Source organism: Herpailurus yagouaroundi, unplaced genomic scaffold (assembly GCF_014898765.1).
Source record: "Herpailurus yagouaroundi ecotype Mexico unplaced genomic scaffold, PumYag 191, whole genome shotgun sequence".
Classification (NCBI taxonomy): Eukaryota; Metazoa; Chordata; class Mammalia; order Carnivora; family Felidae; genus Herpailurus; species Herpailurus yagouaroundi.
In genome coordinates, this window is record NW_024412422.1 from 10631437 (window position 1) to 10653674 (window position 22238).

At 42.7% G+C, this 22238-nt stretch overlaps 1 protein-coding gene across 5 annotated transcripts in view; it reads left to right on the forward strand.

Annotated features, from left to right (window-relative positions):
* HECTD4 (HECT domain E3 ubiquitin protein ligase 4) overlaps positions 1 to 22238 on the forward strand; it is a 189591-nt gene that overhangs the window by 80483 nt on the left and 86870 nt on the right. For all 5 annotated transcript variants that reach the window (XM_040443841.1, XM_040443843.1, XM_040443842.1 and 2 more), the window contains exons 8-15: positions 3697 to 3889; positions 7769 to 7927; positions 11976 to 12089; positions 12803 to 12943; positions 18151 to 18383; positions 18761 to 18906; positions 20699 to 20769; positions 21626 to 21731. In XM_040443841.1, the coding sequence (XP_040299775.1) occupies positions 3697 to 3889; positions 7769 to 7927; positions 11976 to 12089; positions 12803 to 12943; positions 18151 to 18383; positions 18761 to 18906; positions 20699 to 20769; positions 21626 to 21731 (1163 nt within the window). The remainder of the gene's footprint in view (positions 1 to 3696; positions 3890 to 7768; positions 7928 to 11975; positions 12090 to 12802; positions 12944 to 18150; positions 18384 to 18760; positions 18907 to 20698; positions 20770 to 21625; positions 21732 to 22238) is intronic.

A 22238-nucleotide genomic window follows, 5' to 3' on the forward strand; every position in this document is an offset into this window, starting at 1 on the left:
TTCCTTTAAATTGTGATCTGGATGACTGAGATACCCTTCATTCATCAGTATTAATTCTGCACCTGCTCTGTTGCTTTGTCTGGGTAGCGGGGTAACAGGCCTTTGTTTTCAAGGAGCTCACATTAGTGTGGGGAGTTCGACAATAAGAAAGTAAATTAAGTAAATAAGAACAAAACCATTTCAGCTAGTGAAAAGTAAAGGAGGTGAGAAAATAAGATGATGTGACAGTGAATGGGGTGGAGGTGGGGAACCACTTTGGTTTACCTGGCAGATCCGGCCTTTCTAAGGAAGGACATTGGAGCTGAGACCTGAATGATAAGCCACCATCCATCCTGACGGGTAGGGTGACCAACCATCCCAGTTTGCCTGGGACTGAGATTTCTCCGGTCATGGGACTGTCGGTGCTGAAACTAGGACATTCCCAGGCCAACTGAACAGTTGCTCAATCCAGGAACAGGGAACAGCAAGTCCCAAGGCCTAGAGTTAGGAGGAAGTTTGGCATTTTAGAGGCAGGACAGAAGGCCAGTGCAGTCGAGGGTGTGGTGAGAAAGGGTGAGCAGAGGCAGGCGAGACTGGGAGGTCTGTGAGTGACGGACTATGTGGGCCTTGATGGTAGTTTGGGTTTAATAAGCCACTGTGGGGTTGAGACTGGAAGGACGTGGTTTTGTTTACACTGGTGAATGGTCATTGGCCGGGTGTAGAGAGGAGAGCATAGGGTGCCGAGGTAGAAACGGGAGGCCAGTCGAGAGGCTGGTTCAGCCCTCAGGCTTGAGATGATGGTGGCCTGTGCCTGGGAGGCAGCCAGGGGGGAAGCTTCTTGGCACCACTAACTCTCGCTCCGCTTACTCCTCTCAGCCTCTTCCCCTCCTTTCTAGGTCAGTAGCTTTTCAATCCTGAAGAGCTTCTTTGCCAAGCAGAGGTTCCCAGATTTACCAGTTGTATGCCAAACCGCGCTCCTTTTTGCTTCCCCGGGTGCTTTATCAGTTTCTCCGTGTTTTCAGACAGTGACCCGACTAAGCCACCCAGGCGCCCCGCTTCTCGGTATTTTCAAAGTACTTGAACACAATGGTATAGTTTTTTTTTAAGGTCTCCATTGATTTTCTCATGGGGCCAGATTGGGTAATGCTTTTGAATGCCAAGCTTAGAGTGACTGATTTTTATCTTGGATGCCTTTGAAGGGTTCTTTCCAGAGTTGTGTGACATAAATAGAGCTATGCTTGGTAAAAGTTGCTGTAGCATGGCGGGGAGGAGGGGGGGACGACGTGGATGTGTTAAATTTTCGGCGACAGCAGGCTATTTGAGAGGAAATGCCTGGGAGCGGGAGGCAGTCGGAGATGGTGGGACTGAATCTCAGTAGCAGGGATGGGTCTCTTTATAGGAACGTGGGAGTCCTACCACGAAGAGGTGAGATCGGATTCAAGCGAGGACGCTGGTTTGTTTATTCAGCAAGGCATTGAGTACGTCTGAGTGCTGAGGAGGTTATAGTGAACAAGCCAGGCCGAGATCCCTGTTCTCGGGGACCTGGCATTCGGTCGGGGTGGGAGGTAAAAGAGTGAATTAATGAGTAAGATAGCTTTAGAGAGCGGTAAGTGCCATGTGGATAGCATAACAGGGTGACGTGCTCTGGCCTGGGGAGGGGGGAAGGAGATTATTTTTAGATCAGTAGACCGGGAAGGGGTCTTTGCAGAGGCGGCATTCTACCTGAGACCTGAGCGATTGGAAAGAGCCAGCCACGAGACGATGTAGGGACAGAGTGTTCGAGGCAGAGGTCTCAGACACCAAAGGTTGGGTCTAATCCTAGGCAAGCTTCTGTTTGAGTAAGTGGAGATGGGGAACCAAAAAATAAGAGAGTAAGGAGGGTGGGGACCGTGTTGGTTCTGCTCACCAGCAGAGTACCTTCCACACAAGTAAGGATTCATATTAAAAAGACACAAAACAGGATCGTGTTCTGGAAAAAGAAATGGCAACAGCACAGCCCACATGGAAGACAAGGAAGAGGTCCGTGGTTTTGGTTTTAGGTTACGCACGGACCGTTCAGCACACCCACTTACTAGAGGGGGCCAAGTTAAGTCGCTATAAAGGGGGAGGAAGTAGGGGCGAGGAAAAAGAAATAGCATTTTTTGGACTCTCCAAGAACTCCTCTCTCATATCACTTGTGACTGTATCCTAAGAGTCTCCCCCACTGTGTGCAGCCTTCCCTGGGAATCTTTCCTGGCTGTGCTTCTGAACTTGCTTTCTCTTCTCTGTTGCCAGCCTTTTACATTGGACTCCTTTGCCTTTTGTTTGCTTCTGTGAGCCTTGCCTCTCTGCACTCCTATTCCCTCTGGTCTCTGTACCTCACAGCTGCAGGCCAGTCCCACCCAGCTTTGCTGGTGGCACCAGTGTCTGAGGCTCCAGCCAGATCCAGGAGCCTGGGTCTGGAAGGGGGCAGAGAGATGCCAAAACTGGAGGAGATGTAATTTGAGACATTTGCCAGTGAATGGAAGTGGAGAAAAGGCATGGTACTTCAGTGGGCCACCCAAGTCTTGTGTAAGGTCTGTGTGTGCTTGAAACCACGGAGAAGGAAGACCATAGGGAGACTGACAGCCAGATAACAGCGCAGAAGGGCCTTAATTAAGGGAGCAGTTAGGGGACAGAAGAGGAAGAATTAACCTTAAACTGCATGAGGTGAGTGCACTTCTTCCTCTGAATTAAGAGGAAAGGAAGGATAAGTGAAGCTGGATACAAAGATACTGGAGTTGGAAGAGAGATGAGTGGGAGAAACTTCTAGTAAGTGGTCTGGATCTTTTTAGCAAGAAAGACAGGTAGGCGCTCTGCTGAAGTCAAGCTCGAGATCGGTGCAGGAATTTTGGAATCCTCACTGCAGAGATTCTGCTGGGCAATCAAGTGTTGAAGGAAGGACTGGCGGGCACCAGCAAGGATCCAGCTGATGTTGGCATGTATTTTTTAGCAGACAAAGTCTGCCTTCCTCCAGGATTGCTGTGCAGTGCCCAAGCAGCTGGGGCTAATGTTAACTGCTGCTCATACAGAATTTGGATTTTAGCCACTAATTATATTTCGAGAAGACATTATCTTCCTGGTTATACTTAATAGCGAACGAAAAACTGATTGATTTGTTTTCCTCTCCTCTTACTGGTACCTGTCAGAAGCTTGTAATTAGCGAGAGCTGCCTGTGGAATTCAATATAAGGAATTTTAATCAACCTTTTGCAGATCCTATTAAACTTGGCTCCCTGCTTTTAGAATCTGTGCTGTTATGAAAAAGGAAAGCTCTTGAACTTAGCACAGCCTTTCTTTTGTTCTCAGTAGTTTCCATAGAACTTAAGTTTTGAGGCGTACATCTACTCAGGTGCAGGCTTTGGAAATACGTGTTTTTTTCTTTTTTTGCATTTATTTGGAGAGACAGAGTGCGGGGGTGGGGTGTGTGGGGGGGGCGGGCACAGAGAGGGAGAGAGAGAATCCCAAGCAGACGTGACACTGTCGGTGCAGAGCGAGATGTGGGGCTTGAACTCACGAACCTCGAGAATCATGACCTGAGCTGAAATCCAGAATCGGACGCATAACCACTTGAGCCATCCTGGCGCCCCTTTGGAAGTGTTTTCGAGCAAACAGATCGCGGTGATAATTCTCAAGTAGAAATCTGCCGACTTGGGGGAAACCACTATCTCTTAAGGGCCTCTTTTTCTTTAACTACTAGGTTGAAAATGGTGTATATGTAGCCAATCCGCTTCAGGAACGTACAATTCTAATGAGAAAAGAAGGCGAATCTGCAAAAAGCATTAACGAGATGCTTCTGAGCAGACTTTCACGCTACAGAGCTTCTCCGTCCGCAACGCTGGCTGCCCTCACAGGCTCCACCATCTCCAACACTCTGAAAGAGGACCAAGCAGGTATGCTGCCCCTCACTTACACTGCTTGCCTTGTGTAGCTCCATTTAGCTGTTGACATATATTTTAAGACTTAATTAATTAAAAAAAAAATTTTTTTTAACGTTTATTTATTTTTGAGACAGAGAGAGACAGAGCATGAATGGGGGAGGGGCAGAGAGAGAGGGAGACACAGAATCGGAAGCAGGCTCCAGGTCTGAGCCGTCAGCCCAGAGCCCGACGCGGGGCTCGAACTCACAGACCGCGAGATTGTGACCTGAGTTGAAGTCGGACGCTTAACCGACTGAGCCACCCAGGCGCCCCTAAGACTTAATTTTTAAAATTTTTATTTTTATTTGTTTTTAATGTTTTTTATTTTTGAGAGAGAATGCGTGTGAATGGGGGAAAAGCAGAGAGAGAGGGAAATGCCAAATCCAAAGCAGGCTCCCGGCTCTGAGCTGTCCGCATAGAGTCTGACACGGGGCTCGAACTCACGAACCACGAGATCATGACCTGAGTCAAAGTCGGGTGCTTAACCGACTGAGCCAATCAGGCGCCCAAGACTTAATTTTTTTTAGAGCAGTTTTACGTTCACAGCGAAATTGAAAGGAAGGTAGAGAAATATCCCATAAACCTCCTGCCCCCACACACGCACAGCCTTCCTCATTATCAGGAGGTGGTACCTTTGTTACAGTTGGTGAACCTACACTGAAACAACATTATCACCCAAAGTCCATAGTTTATTCTTGTTCACTCTTGGTGGTTTGGACAAGTACATAATGACACGTCTTCATCATTACAGGGTTATACACCGTAGTTTCACTGCCCTAGAAGTTCTTTGTGCTCTAGCTATTTATCCGTCCTCCCCCGAGTCCCTGGCCACCACTCCTTGTAGTCCTTGTAGTGTTGCCTTTGCCAGAACGTCCTATAGTTGGAATCACACAGTATGTAGCCTTTTCAGATTGGCTTCTTTCAGTTAGTAATATGTGTTTAAGTTTCCTTTATGTCTTTCCATGGCTTAATATATTCAGCTTGTGATTAGTGAGAGGCTGCCTCTTGAATTTGGGTAGTACTTTAAAAAAGTGTTTTTTTTTTTTAATGTTTATTTTATTTTTTATTTTTAAGAGACAGAGACAGAGTGTGAGTGGGGGAGGGGCAGAGAGAGAGGGAGACATAGAATCCGAAGCAGGCTCCAGGCTCTTGGCTGTCAGCACAGAGCCCGACACGGGGCTTGAACCCATGAACTGTGAGATCATGACCAGAGCTGAAGTCGGATGCTTAACTGACTGAGCCACCCAGGCTCCCCTTGGGTAGTACTTTTTCTTGAATGCTTCCAGTGTGCCGTACAAAGCACTTTGCTTCACATAGTTCACCCTTTTATCTCCTTCCAGTCATCCATTTTCTTATTCCAAAGTAATACATGTTGTTGGTGTGGATGTAAATTAACGTGAACCTGTAATAATTCAAAACCACTCCGTCTTTATAGATACCTCAGTACTGTTAATGTAAATTGACTTCATGTTTAGCATATGATTCATAAATGTAAAAAGCTCATGTTTAGCAACGTCCTCACTAAATACAATCTTGGTCAAGCAAGGAAGAGGCAAACCTTCCACAAGATTACTTTTTCTAGAATTTATCATTTAATGTTTGCACTTTAATATTTTAAAATAGATAATGCCTTTATAGAGTTTGAAAGTAAAAACAATATAAAAAGGCATGTGCAGAGAAATCTTACTGTATCATCTTGGCATATTATACATTTTGCTCCCACACTGCCTCCTGTAGCTAACTATATTTATTAGTTTTGACTTACAAAATTTCTTTATGCAAATACAATTAAAGACAAATTTATGTGTTATTTTCCTCCTTTTCTTAATCAAAGGTAGCCTACTAAGCACACTGCTGTGTACTTTTATTTATTTTTATTTTATTTTATTTTATTTTATTTGTTTTATTTATTTATTTTATTTTATTTATTTTATTTTATTTTTTTTAATATATGAAATTTATTGTCAAATTGGTTTCCATACAACACCCAGTGCTCATCCCAAAAGGTGCCCTCCTCAATACCCATCACCCTGCTGTGTACTTTTAAAAAGAGTTCTTAACTGAACTAAGCCTTTGAGAGATTCACGAACATACATGAACCTCTTCTATAACATCTTAAGTGTATCCATCTTGATTTTCACCAGATTTTCAAGGTCATCTATGACCAAAAAAGTTAAGAACCATTATTCTTGACGAGTTTACAGATTAAATATCAACCATGTGACTCTATAACAAATCCTAAACTGGAGTAAAAGATAAGGCTAGAAAATATGCCACATGTAGAAAAATACATCTAAATTAATATGTTTAATGAATTTAATGCAATTTTATGCTTTAATCCTTCTATATATTGAAATGTTAAGAAGAAGGAATATTTGTGATTATAAAGCTATCTGATTACTTGTTAGTGTTAGAATTTAAGGATAGAATTTTATTTTCACAGGTCTCTATTATATCAAATATAAGTAGGGAAATGATTAATAGTTGTTATAACTTAGGTATGCACATAATTTGAATGGCAGAAATACTTTGTAGAGGACAGTCCTTTTTCTAAAATAAACAGCTTCCTGACCAGCTGAAGGCTTGTTCTGGGTTGGGAGAAAATTGAATCCTACCCTGTGAACAGTAGAAGTGCTAAAGGAATCTTTGTTGGATGAGAAAATATGGGAGAAATCAAAAAGAAAACTCAGAAGGCAAGGTTATATTTAGAATTCTGTGAAAACTGTTACTTGTATTTAAAACCTGTGAGTTCCTATGTTTATGTACAGTCGCTGCATATTCATTAACGTGATGTTGCTGCATAAAAATTCACCAGTTATTAAGCTAAGTGACTTCTGACAAGCCAGCATTCATAGGGTCTAGAATGTTTTATTCTGGGATAAACTGATACCTATTACCATGTTGATAAGATGCCTATTAAAATATCTTGGTGAAAATGTTCTGCTCACAGAGTTGCTTATTTTCCAGTCATTGCCCCTTTTAGGTTTCTTGTGGAAATTCATGCCCCTGAATTTATTTCCTGAGTGAAGAATATACTTGTTGAGGATTTGGAGTTTTAAAAAACGGAGCTGTTTAGAACAAGCATTCAAAACAAATATCAGACACATTAGGTTTGCTTTTCTCATGTAAACCATCTAAAGACAATTTGACATCTGCCTAGGCAGTTCTATTTTGTGCCCTGCCGGCTCCCTAGGTAAAGCATTCTGACTGACTTAGGAAATCCTTAAATTTGCATTTTCCGATCGGCCAGTGAGGAAGAGAGATTAGCGTGCATTTTATACCTCTTGATTAGAAACAATAATTATTTGTTTAATGATAGTTTATGTCACCGACCCTAAAAAATAGAAAATATGTAATGGGTTATCCTAAACCATGCAGGTGTAAAATTGGATATTGTGAAAGCATTTGTTAACTAGATACAGGTCGAAATTTCTGGCTGGCCTCATGTTCTGAGCGGTTTGTAACCCAAACCCGTGAAGAATTTGTTCTGTATAAAATGGAAAGAGGTCTATTGGAGTGCAGTTTCCCAGAGGAAACACAAACAGAAGGATTCTTCTTTCATTTTGAGATTTAGTCCATGTGAGGATTCATTCTTTTGAAAGAAGTTTTGAGACATAAAGGCGTATTGAATGTTGGGAACACCTTTGAAAATGTTCAGCTCATGCAACAGGGCGGGGGGGGGGGGGGTGCCTGGGGCCAGGCTATGGAGCCAGAAGATTATTTCTCCTTAGCTTACCACTTCTTGCTGTGTTTGCTGAATCCGGATATAGCCTTGTTTGAATTTGGGGCCCCCTCGTTAGACTCTAATCAAATCTGCGTGTTAAACACCACTATTTTCATCCCTTTCACCAGCAAATACTAGCTGTGGGCTGCCTCTGAAAATGCTGCGGAAGACACCCATCTATACGTGCGGCACGTACTTGGTGATGCTGGTCCCACCGCCAGGGGGCGCCGGCAGCTCTGCCACCCGTTCTCTTTTCGGTGGGACAAGTGGCTTGTCGTCTTTAAAAAGTAAGTGTCTTTGATCTGTGGCACTTTGCCCAATTTGTCTCTAACTTCAAAATTTAAGGCTTTTCGGGGTGCCTGGGTGGCTCAGTCGGCTAAGAGTCCCACTTTGGCTAAGGTCATGATCTGACGGTTCGTGAGTTGGAGCCCGCATCAGCTCTCTGCTGTCAGCACAGAGCTCACTTCAGATCCTCTGTCCCGCTGTCTCTCTCTGCCCCTCTGCTCGTTGGTGTTCTCTCTCTCTCTCTCTCTCTCTCTCTCTCTCTCTCTCTGAAATAAATAAATAAATGAAATTTAAGGCTTTTCTATTAATGATGTTAAACTTTGTTAAAGTTGTTTGCAGAAGCTATTTGATACCAACACAAAAACTTATCAATACAGTCATAGGATGGGGGAATTAAAAATACAATTTTTGTAGATGATATAATAATATACTTGGCAAAACCATCCTGTAAAATTGCTAGAAATAATGAGTTCAGGACAATTTTAGAAAACACTCTGTTGCCACAGTATTTACTGATGACCCAGCAAGAGCTCTACCCAGTATGAATAGAGTTCCAAAGCTCTTAAGTATGAGAAGTGCCTCCATTTTAGGGCACGTAAACAAAAGGTTAAGCAAAAAATTTGGAACTTAATTTGGAAATTAATGTTGTTAATTAAGTGTATGTGTATTTTTTATAAAAGAGGGAGGCATACTCTATAAAGTGTTGTGATTTTGGCTTCAGAGGAGACAAATAGTTAAATGGAATAAGACATAGAACCAAAATCAAGAATCAAAAAATATTTCAGGGCGCCTGGCTGCTTCAGTTCGTAGAACATGCCAACTCGATCTTGGGGTCGTGAGTTCAAGCTCCAGGTGTGTAGAGATTACTTAAAAATATCTTAAAAGAATGTTTCTTTTACATGGCCATTTTCTAACTTTCTAAGGGACATCATTTGACCCATCTGAGCCTCAGTTTTCCCACCTACAAAGAATAAAAGGATAGTATCTCACACTGTTGTTTGATGATCATATGCAAGAAAGTTATGTTAGAGTTTTTATAAAAAACAAAAACCCGAATGTTTCTTTTATATATGGTAACAGTTTTTCTTTGAAAGTTGTTTAGAAAAATAAAATGTTTTAAAATCTGTTTGTTTTCATTTCCCAATATTTTCATATTCTGTGCTCTTAAAATTATTTGCTTACAGCTATCCCAGTAAAGGATTATATTTCACATGTAGACTTTTAAAAAGGCATTTTGTACTCTAAGCCTGAAGATGTAAATTGGACCTCAGCAGTTGATACAAAATCATTTTTCTCATATCAACCTTTGGGCCATTTCAAGTAGTTGCATGTGTTGGGGATTTAGATCTTCATAATAGCTCAAAACTCTTTCGCCTGTAGAATCCAATTGGTTGGACTTTTTCTCAACAGCTTGTTATCTCTGGCAGTTCATGTGACCACAATGTCCCCTTTAGCTGTTGAATAAATGATGTAAATTTACTATTAGTCTTTTTTTTTTAATACTAGCTTTATTGAGCTCTAACTTACATACCATAAAATCCATACCTTTTAGGTATACTGTTCACTGGTTTTTAGTGTATTCAGAGTTGTGTAACCATTACCACTATCTAATTCTAGAACGTTTTTATCACTCCATACCCATTAGCAGCCACACTCTTTTCTCTCCTCACCCCAGCCCCTGGCATCCATCAGTCTTTCTGTCTATATGAGTTTATCCCTGGACTTTTCATATTTATGGAATTATATATATGTTTTTGTGACTGGCTTTTTGTTTTTAAGGTTCATCCATTTGGTAGCACAAAATCATGACTTCATTCCTTTTTATGGCTAAATTATATTCCATTGTATGGATAGACCCCATTTTGTTGAAATTTGGATTGTTTCTCCTTTCTTGCTATTTTGCATAATGCTGCTATGAACATTCTAGTACAAGTTTTTGTGTGGGCATGTCTTCATTTCTCTTGTGTGTATACATAGGAGTAGAATGTTGGTCATATGGTAGCTATATGTTTAGCCTTTGGAGGGACTGCCAAACTGTTTTCCAAATGCATCATTTTACGTTCTCATCAGTAACGTAAAATGGTTCCAATTTCTCCACATCCTCACTGACATTTATTTTTTGTTTTTTAAAAATCTAGCCATCCTAATGGGTATGAAGTGGTATTTCATTGTGGTTTTGATTTGCACTTCCCTAATGACTAATGATGTTGAACATCTTTTCTTGTGCTTATTGGCCATTTGTACGTCCCCCTTGGAGAAATATCTATTCAGATCCCTTGTCCATTTTTAAATTGGGTTATTTATTTACCATTAGTCTTATTAAAGTCTTTTTTTAGTCTCTGGCATGGCTTTTTCACTCACTTAAAATTGGCCCCATTTGATTAAAGTAGGACTTCACAGCACCATTTTTTCATGAGGCTATAGCTTACATAGTGATTCTATTCTAGTCCCAACAAATCCGTAAATACTTAAATTTGTTTCCTGTTCCACATTGGTCACTGTGGAGGCTACACCATAAGTGGGAGAACTGGTGCTTGCTTTGAGGAGCTCCTCGTCTGGTCGGGAGAAATGTTGTACATGTGTGGAACAAGGAGAAAATGGTACACAATGCCATATCACTGCCTGAGCGGTGGGGAGATGAAGTGCTGTAGGATGTGAGAGAAAGGGTCATTGTGGAGTGAACTAGAAAGGAGATCCGTCCTGAGGTCTTGGGTTTAAGTTGTGCAAAATAGGTATTATTCATGTAAGTGGCCAATGTGGGAAAACCCAATGAAAAAGAGATTTGGGGCAGATGATTTGTTATGGTGCAGGTTGGAACAGCAGCACGTAGAAAATACAGTACAGTTTAGAGTATAGCTTGAGTCTGGTGTAGTGAGGACCTGGATTACAGGGGGGATGGGAACAAGAAAGAGGAGCTTAAGAGACAGGGCTAGAATTTTATGTTTGAAAACGGAAAAGAAATGGTTATAGCAAGTACAGCTGTGCTGGTGTAGAGCCTGTAGAAAGGTTTTAACTCATTTAATTTTCACGATAACTACATAAGGTGGGTGCTTCAATGATCTCTACTTTGTACATGAGGAAATGGAGAGGTTTGGTAAATTTCCCAGGGTCTCGCAGAACTGGTACAACTGGAATTCAAACCCAGAAAACCCAGAGCCGTGCTATGCTATGTTAAGAGAAAAGGCCAAAGTGTCTCCAAGTTCTAGAGCCAGTGCTTGGAGGGACAGCATCCCAGCTCTGTTTGAGTGTCTGCTAACCTTTGTTGAGTAGCAACTGTATATGAGATATTTCTCGTTAGTGGTATTTCCTGGTGATGTTAGTGAGCATAACTCCTCTTGCAATTACCCTTTTGATAATCTGTATTGAAAAATATATGTAAAAGTTGCCATTTGAAAAACACTTTGAGAAATATGGCTATTTTTTAAAGTTTATCAAAAAATTTTTTAAACGTTTATTTATTATTGAGAGACCGAGCATGAGCAGGGGAGGGGCTGAGAGATGGGGAGACACAGAATTGTGAAGCAGGCTCCATCCAGGCTCTGAGCTGTCAGCACAGAGCCTGACGCGGGGCTCGAACTCACAAACTGTGAGATCATGACCTGAGCCGAAGTTGGACGCTCAACCGACTGAGCCACCCAGGTTCCCCAGAGTTTGTTTATTTATTTAGAGACAGCGTGTGCATGAGCGGGGTGGGACAGAAGGAGAGGGAGGGGGAGAGAGAGAGAATCCCAGGCAGGCTCTGTGCTCTCAGCTTGGGTCCAATGCAGGGCGTGAACCCACGAACCATGAGATTGTGATCTGAGCCAAAACCAAGAGTCGGCTACTTAACTAACTGAGGAAAAGTATGACTCGCTATTTAGGAAGATGTGACTGTTTTCTTTCTTGTGGTCTTACGTGTGTATTCTGTCTCCTCATTGTTCCCACCAATAGGCAACAACAACAAAAGGTGTGATTTTTGTGAAAGTCTTGTTAAGAGCCTAAAGTTTAAACTTTGAAAAGTAGGCCATCGCTGTAAGGCTTATTAAACAAGCTTAATGTTTGTTTCCAAAGTCCTTGCCTCTAGCTTGGTGTATAACATTTCGGATGGTCAGTTCACAAGTCGCGCCGATCTCATAGATGCTGCTGGAAGCTCGCTTGGGCGTGGTGCTCTTGTACCAGGATTGGGTAAGACGTGTCCGTATTTCCCTGGAAAATTCAAAATTTTAGCAGTTTCTCGCAGAAAAATCTTGTCATTTCCCTGTGGTTTCTATTTTCCTTGCAAGAAAGAATTTTTTGATACTGTTTAATTTTGAGGATCAATGTAAGAAACTGCCAAGGTGAAATTCTTCCACATAAATTGCTATTGAAGATACTGTCCATTAGGTTGTATGATGGTGCCCTTAACAAATTCCCCTCAAATTCATGCTGTAAAAAAGTTTATTTTCCATGAGGAATCCGTATGCTCCTTATTGTTAGGAAATGAACATTATGTAATATATTGGATTTTCTCTTTGCTTTGGCTCCTAGGAAGCTCATACCTAGGTTTGGGCTTGGTTACTAAGGCTCTAATTGGGTGTTAATGTTCATAAGTCCTGGTTTTGATTTAAGCCACTTAAATCCTTTTTGGAATTAAAAGGGTCACATATAAGTCTGTTACCAAGAACTGTCTGTTTCACAAGACTTACTCCATTCTCACGTAGGAGTTAAGCAGAGTAGAAATGGAGTCCTGCCTTCATGCTGATTGCTTCTAATGCTTTGCCAAACAAAGATATGGGAATTAGGGGTATGGATTGTCAGTGGTGGGGAGAATCGCCTTTGCATTCTGTAGCGGTGCTTTTGGGAAGTCTGTATACAGGCCGATGGTGACTTGACCGGTGAATACAATGTGCTCTTTGCAGGTGCCTGTTACGATACAGTGAACAACATGCTGTGGACATGCTCAAACGATTATATCGATCAGTGGTGTAATCCTGGGAACCAGGCCTTCCATTATGTCTGCCAGAGACTTGGCGTCAGCCACATCATCACAGAGCCCAAAGGTGAAGTGCACTCATGGTCTTATAGGAAAAGACTTCTCCTTCACGAAATAAATTAGGAGAGAGCACAGCAGTACTAGTAAGTGGGAACATAGGCCAAGCGACAAAATGTGTCAACAGCCTTCCCACTTTGAACTTAGAAACCTGACCTCCTTGCTGCCTGGTTGGTTTGTGATTAAATAAATCTGTAAATAGAGGATTTGAGCTAGTCCCATAGACTTTAAAAAATTTTTTTTTTAATGTTTGTTTGTGAGAGAGAGAGAGAGAGACCGAGCATGAGTGGGGTGGGGCAGAAAGAGAGGGAGACACAGAATCTGAAGTGGGCTTCAGTCTCTGAGCTGTCAGCACAAAGCCCAATGTGGGGCTCGAGCCCACAAACTGCGAGATCATGACCTGAGCCAAAAGAAGGATGCTTAACTGATTGAACCACCCGGGTGCCCCAGTCCATAGAGTTCTTTAGAGCAAACTGTTACATCACTCTGAAATGGTCAGAACCGTGGTGCAAAAAATGATGATTTGTACTTGCCGTGGGTTATTTGGTGTTTTAATGTTTTACACTGATAACTTATTTATAAACAAACTTATAATTAGATGGAATTAAGTATGTATTGTTAATATTAACTTGAAAGCGAGTGGCTTCAAGGTCAGTTACAGTGGATCTTCCCCCCTTACAGTAACGGTGAAAGGGACATAATTACCAAAAGCAACTATTTCTAGGCTCTGGAAACTGACCAAAGGCATACACCAAATTGAGAAGTGAATCCTCATAAAACCACTGGACTTTGGGTAAGAGAAGCGGAAGTCTGTGGTATTCTCAGCTGGGATGGAAGCTCCCGTCCTCCACTGTAATTTCGGTCAGTGCAGTGACCCCCCCCCCCCCCCCCCGCCCAGGGTGTGGCGGGTCATGTCAGTGACCCCACCGGCATGGGGCAGATCATGTCAACCGTCAGCTTTGCTGCCGGAGGAGGCTGACTCGATTTGGAGCATAGCGTGGAAAAAACTCCTGCCCAACCCCGGTGTCAGTAACAATACTCGTCTGTGTGGCACGCCAGCTGAGACCAGTGGCTTAGCTGGCCTGAGGTTGTGGTTTTGATGAGGGCGAGCAGAGAGCCAGCAGACTAGCCAGAGATGAGCTCCTGAGATCCGGGTCAGGAGAAAGCTGCACGGGGCCTTGGTAAGCTCCCTGCACATCTGCATAGAAGAAGTTGGAGAGGACCCAGCGTGTTCACACAGGCCTGGCCGAGCACGAGCTTGTATATACCTGTGACGATGTGAGAGGGCCCGACAGAAATCCAGGGCAGAACCGAAAGCTGTATGAGCCTTGACGTGCTCCCCCCAAAAGAGAGACCCAGCCAGGGTGGCTGACTTACTGGCTCAAGGTGTTTGAGCACAACCTTTGACTCAGACTAGGTGACCCCTAGGAAAGCAGGCTTAAAAGTAAAAACAATAATGAGAGTAAACAGGTAAAGAAGGTAAAAACGTAGAAACAAGAATTAAAAAAAACCCAAACCAAACAAATTAGTAGCTACACACTGCAGACACAACTCAGAAGTGGGACTTAGCAGATAAAGACTAAAGTAGCCTTTCATACATATACTGAAAGATCTAAAGGAAACCCTGTGGAAAAAGATGACTTAAGAATAGAGAATGTCAACAAATAATGTTTGAAAAAAGAACCAGTTGGAAATTCTGGATTTGAAAAGTTCAGTGACTGAAGAGAGAAAAAATCATTAAGAGGGTTCAGCAGCAGGCTTGAGATGGTGGGAAAAATAAATCCGCAACTTGGACCTAGCTGGATAGAGTCTTCGTATTTGAAGAACAGAAAAGGATACTTCTGGGGACTACTGGTCAGGTATTTTATAGAATGTCCTTCGGTTTGGGTTCATCTGATGTTTTCTCATTTTTTTTTTTTTTTTTAAGTTTGAGAGCACGTGCATGTGAGCAGGGAAGGGGCAGAGAGAGAGAGAGAGGTGGGGGGGAGGCAGGGAGAGAGAGAATCCCAAGCAGGCTCCATGCTGTCCGTACAGAGCCCCAGGTGGGGCTTGATCAGCGAACCTCGAGATCATGAACTGAGCAGAAACCCGAGTCAAAGGCTGAATGGACTGATCCACCCAGGTGCCCTGACGTTTTCTCATTGGAACTGAGGTTTTAGAGAGGAATTCCAGAGGTGAAGTGCTTTTCTCATTACATCCTATCACAGGGTTCATAATGTCAACAGGATTTATTATTATTAACCATGTTAAAATTGATCAGTTGGTTTAAATGCCAGCTTTCTTCACTGCAAAGTTTCTATTTTTCCCTTTCCAGTTAGAAGCCGGTCATTAAGCCCACACTTATGGGAAGAGGAATTAGGTTCCACTTCCTGAAAGGAAAAGCATCAAAGATGGTTACCTGCGTGGCTCAGTTGGTTGGTTGTCTGACTCTTGGTTTCAGTTCAGGTCATGATCTCAGAGTTGATGAGTTCAAGCCCCAAGTGGGGCTCTGCAAGGAGTCTGCTTGGGATTCTGTCTCTGCATCTCTGCCTGCCCCTCCCCGACTTGGGTCCGCTTTCTCCCCAAATAAATAAACATTAAAAAAAATCAGAATTTGTGGACATATGTTAATTACCACAGTAATTAATACTTTGAGGAAGGTGATACTTTGAGGCTCTGCGGTTATCTAATCAGATTTTTTATTCTTGAGATAGTTTTGGTAATTTGTGTCTCTAGAATTTGTGCATTTCATCTAGGTTTAATTTTTTTTTTAAATGTTTATTTTTGAGAGAGAGAGAGAGACAGATTGTGAGTGGGGGATGGTCAAAGAGAGAGGGAGACACAGAATCTGAGGCGGGCTCCAGGCTTGAGTTGTCAGCACAGAACCGATGTGGGGCTTGAACTCAGAAACAGTGAGATCAGACCTGAGCCGAAGCTGGATGCTCAACCAACTGAGCCACCCAGGTGCCCCTAGGTTTGATTTTTTTAAAAATGTTTTTATTTTTGAGAGACAGAGCATGAGTGGTGGAGGGGCATAGAGAGAGGGAGAGAGACAGAATCTGAAGCAGGCTCCAGGTTCCGAGCTGGCAGCATAGAGCCCAATGCGGGGCTCGAACCCACAAACTGTGAGATCATGACCTGAGCCAAAGATGCTTAACTGACTGAGCCCCCCAGGTGCCCCTAAGTTTTCTTACTGTTGGCGTAAAGTTGATCATACTATTTCCTTAGAATTAATTTTCATAGTCAGTAGTAATTTTTCTACTTATGTTCGTGCTTCCGGTATGTGTGTAAATTTACTAAAAATCATTGAATTATGCACTTAAAATGGGAGAATTTTATGGTATGTAAATTGTATCTGGATAAAGCTATTGGGGGATAAAGAAACAGCAAAAAGAAGAAAAAAGTCAACTATATATCAGTGCCTCCCTAATGATTCTCTCCAAGCCTCTTGCTTGGAGATTTCTCTCTAGACTATATATTCACCTCCACTTGCATATCTGATCGATATCTTCAGCTTGTCAAAAACAGACTTACTGGCTTTCCCCTTCTCCAGATCTATACCTGCTGAATCCCCCGTGTGCTAGTAGAGGGATCACTGTGGCTTCATACGCTGAGCCCACAAATTTAGGGTCATCTAAGACTTTTTTTTGACACCTCATATCCAAATGGACATCAGCAAATCCTGTCCGGTCCTACCTTCAAGAGGTATCCCAAATCCAACCATTTTGCACTACCCGGGCTGCACTACCTCTTGCCTAGGCATTGGTTTTACTTTGCCAGATTCTCACAGTGGCCCGGTCACTGGTCTTCCTGCTTCTTCCACGGTTGCCCTCCGCCCCTGTAGGCTCCTTTCCGCCCGGCAACCAGTCTCAGTGTCAGGAGTCAGTTCTGTCCCTCCTCTGCTCAGACTCCTCCACCAGCTTCCCATCTAATAAGTCAGCATAAAAATCAAAGACCTTATTTATTTGGGTAGGTCCCAGAGGCTAGCTTTCTGAAAGTCTTTGGTGAGGACGAGTAGTATTAACCCGAATTCTATTGTCCTAAAAGCAAAGGGACTCAAAGACATAAAAGAGAACTGGCCCTCCAGTTAATATACAATTGAAAAGTTTAGTTTTGGCCAACTTTACCTTCTCTTTGGTTTTCCTTGAGTCCTTCCTCATAGTCCCCAGTGCCCACCATCCTTTAGCGACTCCAAGGTCGTCCCCCTACCCAGGCCTGCCTCTCCCAGATTGCTGTTTTCCTGTTCCTGGTAGGCAATTAATTTCAGCTGCTTTAAGGGGGAAAAGCAGGGTTGGTTTTTTTTTGTTGTTTTGTTCTGTTTTTCACTCTGCCTGTTTAGATTACTTTCACATCCATTTCCTGAATGGCTGTGACCGTCCATGGGCTGTTTATTATTATGTAAGAGGATGCTTGTGAATGCTCACAGTTGAACTGATGGCTCTCTAGGTTGTGGTGACTGAGATAAAAATGTTGAGGTACCGTGGGAGGAGATATTTGTGGACCTGGGAGTGGGGATGCGGTGGGGGTGGTGTTCCATCACAGAGAAGTCATAGAAGGTAGATTTTACTAGATTGGTTGCACCATGGCCTCTGAGCGGAAATGACCTGAATGCAAATCCCAGCTCTACACTTAGTATCTGTGTGACCCAGGGCGAGTTACTTAACCTCTCTGACCTTGATTGACTCCTCTACAAAACAGGGCTAAAATAGTCTAAGTTTTATAACGGTATTGTAAGGTAATGCATGTAAAACATTTAGCCTGTTGTCCGGCATATAGAAAGGGCTCTCTAAGTGGTCAGTCACTTCTGCCCTTTAAAAATGGGGATTTCCTAGGGGCGCCTGGGTGGCTCAGTCAGTTAAGCGTCTGACTTCGGCTCAGGCCATGATCTCGCAGTTTGTGAGCTCGAGTTCTGCGTCGGGCTCTGTGCTGACCGCTCGGAGCCTGGAGCCTGCTTCAAATTCTGTGTCTACCCCTCTCTCTGCCCTTCCCATGCTCTGTCTCTTGTCTTTTAATAATAAATAAACGTTAATTAAAAAAAAAAATGGGGATTTCCTAGCGTTTTCATTTTCGCCCCAGCACTCTGTGGCAGGGAAAAGGATTCTCCAGAGGTAGTAGAAGAGATGGGAGCCAAGATCCTCTGTCCTAGTATGTGTGTTCCTTTTGTAAGTCAGAGTTCTGCTCCTTGGAGGCCACCCATGGAGATGCCTTTCCTCACTGAGTTTCTTTTTCATTTTCTAGAAGAGGCTATAACCACGAATGAGGTTATAAACCAGTTACTGCACCATGTGGGTGCGATGTGCATACACCAACTCAATCTTCTTGCCACCAACCCCAATCTTCCAATCACAAGTGTCTTGGGCAAGCAGCATCCAATCGAAGCCCACCATCTTAGCAGTATTTGTGACATTATGGAGAAGGCCATGGTTAACGGAGATACTTGTATCATACGCTGTATTCTCGTTGTCTTTCAGGTAAATGCACCGTTTCGACATAAGATACTAGAGAAAAAGAAACACAAAACTTGTTTTCAGCCAGCTAATTGCCACCAAAAGAGAAATTTAATAACATTCCCGTCTTGCATCATAACCACACTCTAATCCTGTAATTAGGAATGATAATCATATTCGTTGCACTGCAGTTAATGGAGTATGGCTATATGTAGCTCACTGCAATTAATAGATGTAAAATATTTACTATAATTATACTATTACACAATAGAAGAGAGTGTGGTTAAAAATCCACCTGGATGTCTGTTCATAAGAATATCTACTATGTGCTTTTTTTCATAGGGATAATTTTATCCTTAGTAGAATAAGCATTTTTAGATACACCCCTTATGTTTCCGTAGGTGGTATTTAAATTTTTCTTCAGCCCACAAACTGAAAGAAACCGAGACATCATTCGACGGTCTGGATTGCTGCTTTGGCAGTTGTTGATGGCACCAAAAGATCAAATTTGCCCTGAAATTCAGAAGGAAGTCTGTCTTGCCATCAGGTAATCAGATGATTTTCTTCATGCTTTCTGCAAAATGCGTCTCCTGTGCCGCCCTATACCCTCTGTACTCTACTGGCTGGTGGCCTGGAAGCCTCTGACCTCATCCCATAGTCAGGGCCTCGTGCACAGGGGATAATTTGGCCAGAGAGGGCTTGTGGCCCCACTCCCAGAGGCCCCAAGCCACATAACTATGTGTCCTCATCTTACCTTTCGGATTTTAAAAGAAAGAAAAAAAATGTTTAGCTCTTTAATTGGGTATTTTGATGGTTTGCAAGTGAAGGTTCCTGTCATGTGTGGAGAGAGTGTCACAAAGTGACTAAGAAGCCAGGCTTTGGGCAGCCGGCAGACCTGGGTTCTAGTCCTTGCTCTGCCACTTACTAGCTCGGTTTGAGGTTTCCTTTTCCTTAGCTATAAAATGGGCATAAAAATAACACCTACTATGAGAGTTTGTGAGAGCTTAGTAAAATGCAAAGTACCTTTTAAATTCTGCCTAAAACCTCACATCTTGTTAGAGAAGAGGGCAGAATATATGGGCCATTTTCTGTTTGTTATTATTTAATAATATTGTTTAATATTGTTTTCCGAGTGCAATGAACTGTTATCCAGGAATATAGTTTTATTTTTTTTTTTTAATTTTTTTTTTTAACGTATATTTATTTTTTGGGGGACAGAAAGAGACAGAGCATGAATAGGGGAGGGGCAGAGAGAGAGAGAGGGAGACACAGAATCGGAAACAGGCTCCAGGCTCCGAGCCGTCAGCCCAGAGCCCGACGCGGGGCTCGAACTCACGGACCGTGAGATTGTGACCTGGCTGAAGTCGGCCGCTTAACCGACTGCGCCACCCAGGCGCCCCAAGGAATATAGTTTTAATGTGACCAAGTATAATTTAGTGACCAAGGGACAACTGAATGCTTGGTCTGCAAGAACTGTGTGACAGGGGTGAGCAGAGAGGGAGGGGATTTTTTTCCTTCCATAGTTGATTATGCTTTGGGTATCTTTTCTAATTTATTTATTTTTAAGTTTTTTTTTTTTAAACGTATGTTTATTTTTGAGAGCCAGCATACGCGCACGTGCTTGAGTGGGGAAGGGGCAGAGAGAGAGAGGGAGACACAGAATCCAAAGTGGGCTCCAGGCTCTGAGCTGTCAGCACAGAGCCTGACGTGGGGCCTGAACTCACAAACCACGAGATCATGACCTGAGCTGAAGTCAGACCCCCCTGTTTTCTAATTTAAATCTAGTGTCATGAGGAAACTTCTGGAGGTGATGGCTGTGTTCTGACTATGGTGATGGCTTCATGGGTATACCCATATGTCAAAACTTGTCATATTGTACACTTAAAAATGTTCACTTTATTGTGTGGAAACCTCACAGAAAAAAATAAAATTCTGGCACCACTTGTGATGCTCCTCTTGCCCATTTGGAAAAGCTGAGATTTAGAAATCCCACTTCCCAAATGCGCTTTTGGGCAGAGTCTGCTAATATCTACCTGGCCCGGCTACACTGACTTTTTTACAGCTCAGTTCTCTCTTACCAGTTCCATATCCAGCCTCAGACAAGTTCTCATTCTGGAAACTCGCAGGAGGAGAGGGAGCCTGTTGGTTGCTGATCAGGGAGGTGAATGGACTGTATCATGACGTTGAATTTAGGTTCAGCCACTTTGTTAGTCATGAAACTTCCCTCAGAGTTTCATGTAATCACTGGCATCTTTAATATAAGTGCAAATTAAAATATTTAGAGTTTGGATTTTCTAGAATATTTGTTGAAAAGCTTTTTGACCTTTCTGTCATTTCAGCTCTGGCTTAAATATCTTGTACCCAGGTGAAACTGAAATCAATAACTTACTTAAGCTGGTCTTAACGGAAGGTGAGAATTATCCCTGACTTCTCCTGGCACAGCCATCCCTTTTTTTGTCCGCGAGGAACCAACTGGATTATTATGATAATAGACCTTTCTTGTTTGTTAGTATTTGTTAGTATTTTTTTTCAAAGTTCACTTTTGAGAGAGAGACAAAATGCGAATGGGGGCGGGGGGGCAGAGAGAGGGAGACCCAGAATCTGAAGCAGGCTCCAGGCTCTGAGCTGTCAGCACAGAGCCTGATGCGGGACTCGAACCCACAAATTGTGAGATCATGACCTGAGCCAAAGTTGGATGCTTAATCGACTGAGCCACCCAGGCGCCCCGTGTTAATTTTTTTTTTTTAATGTATCTGCACGTACACCAGTGCTTCAACTAGATTGAGAGGAGAAACCCTGTTCTGTGTATCTTCAAGCTTTATCAACCTTTTTCTATCCATGCCGCTTAGCAGAAAGTGCCTGATAGTAGAGGCTTAATGTGCATTACAGATAATGACTTCTTACGGGTTGCCAAGTCCGTTTGTTTCCTCCATACATTAAAACCCAACTTTTAAAGTTAGACCCAACAACTACAGCAAAGCTCACCCTGTCAGAGACCCTCTGTGTTTATAAGCAGCGTGAATTTAAGGAATTAGCAATCCTACTGTGTGACATATGAAGAGGCAAACTACAACTAGATAAGGATGTGCTGGTTGAAAGAAGTCTGCTTGGTTGTGAGGTTGTTTTTGCTGCTGCTCTTTGTGAGAGTACGTGTGCCTGGCGCCCCCACATCGTCAACAGTGTGCTCATTTGAAAACTTGTTTTAATAGCCTCAGTTTCCTAAGTGTAATCACCAGGGTCGTTCACGGAGCTCTGTTCTGTGTCAGGAGAGAGAAACAGCGGCCTGTCCCAGCTGCGGGATGTGATCTTAACCAATTTAGCTGAACAGCTTCAAAACAACCGATTTGGCAGCGAGGAGGATGAGCATTACAGGTGACCCCAGTCACGCTGTTGACTGATAGCCTTCTCTTTGTGTTTTTCTCAGTAACTAATTTATATTAAATGCGTTTGAGCAACGTAAGTCTCCTATAATATCTAATATGATAATTAGCATGTTAAGTTGAAATCATGGATCAATCAAAAGATCATATATCCCACACTTGCCCTAAAAGGCGATGATAGCATTTTTCAGTTTTCTCAGCAAAGTACTCAGTGGAAAGAATGGATGGAACTTATTTAAACATCTTGGTGAAGGGTGCCACCCAACTCAGTGGGCTACGGGAGAGGGCCAGGGTGAGGGTGTGGGTGAGAGCTGGGAAGGGGAGGAAGGTGTTGGTTTTCTTTGCCGTTTACAAAAGTACTCAGACTACGTCCTTGGTTACCATTTTGTTTCTTAAGTTGGATTTAGATAGTACACCTAGTTGTTAGCATTGTTGCTGAGGAAGATGATATACTTACAGAGCCAGTGAATTTTGTATCTCCTGTTTGTCATCTCATTCC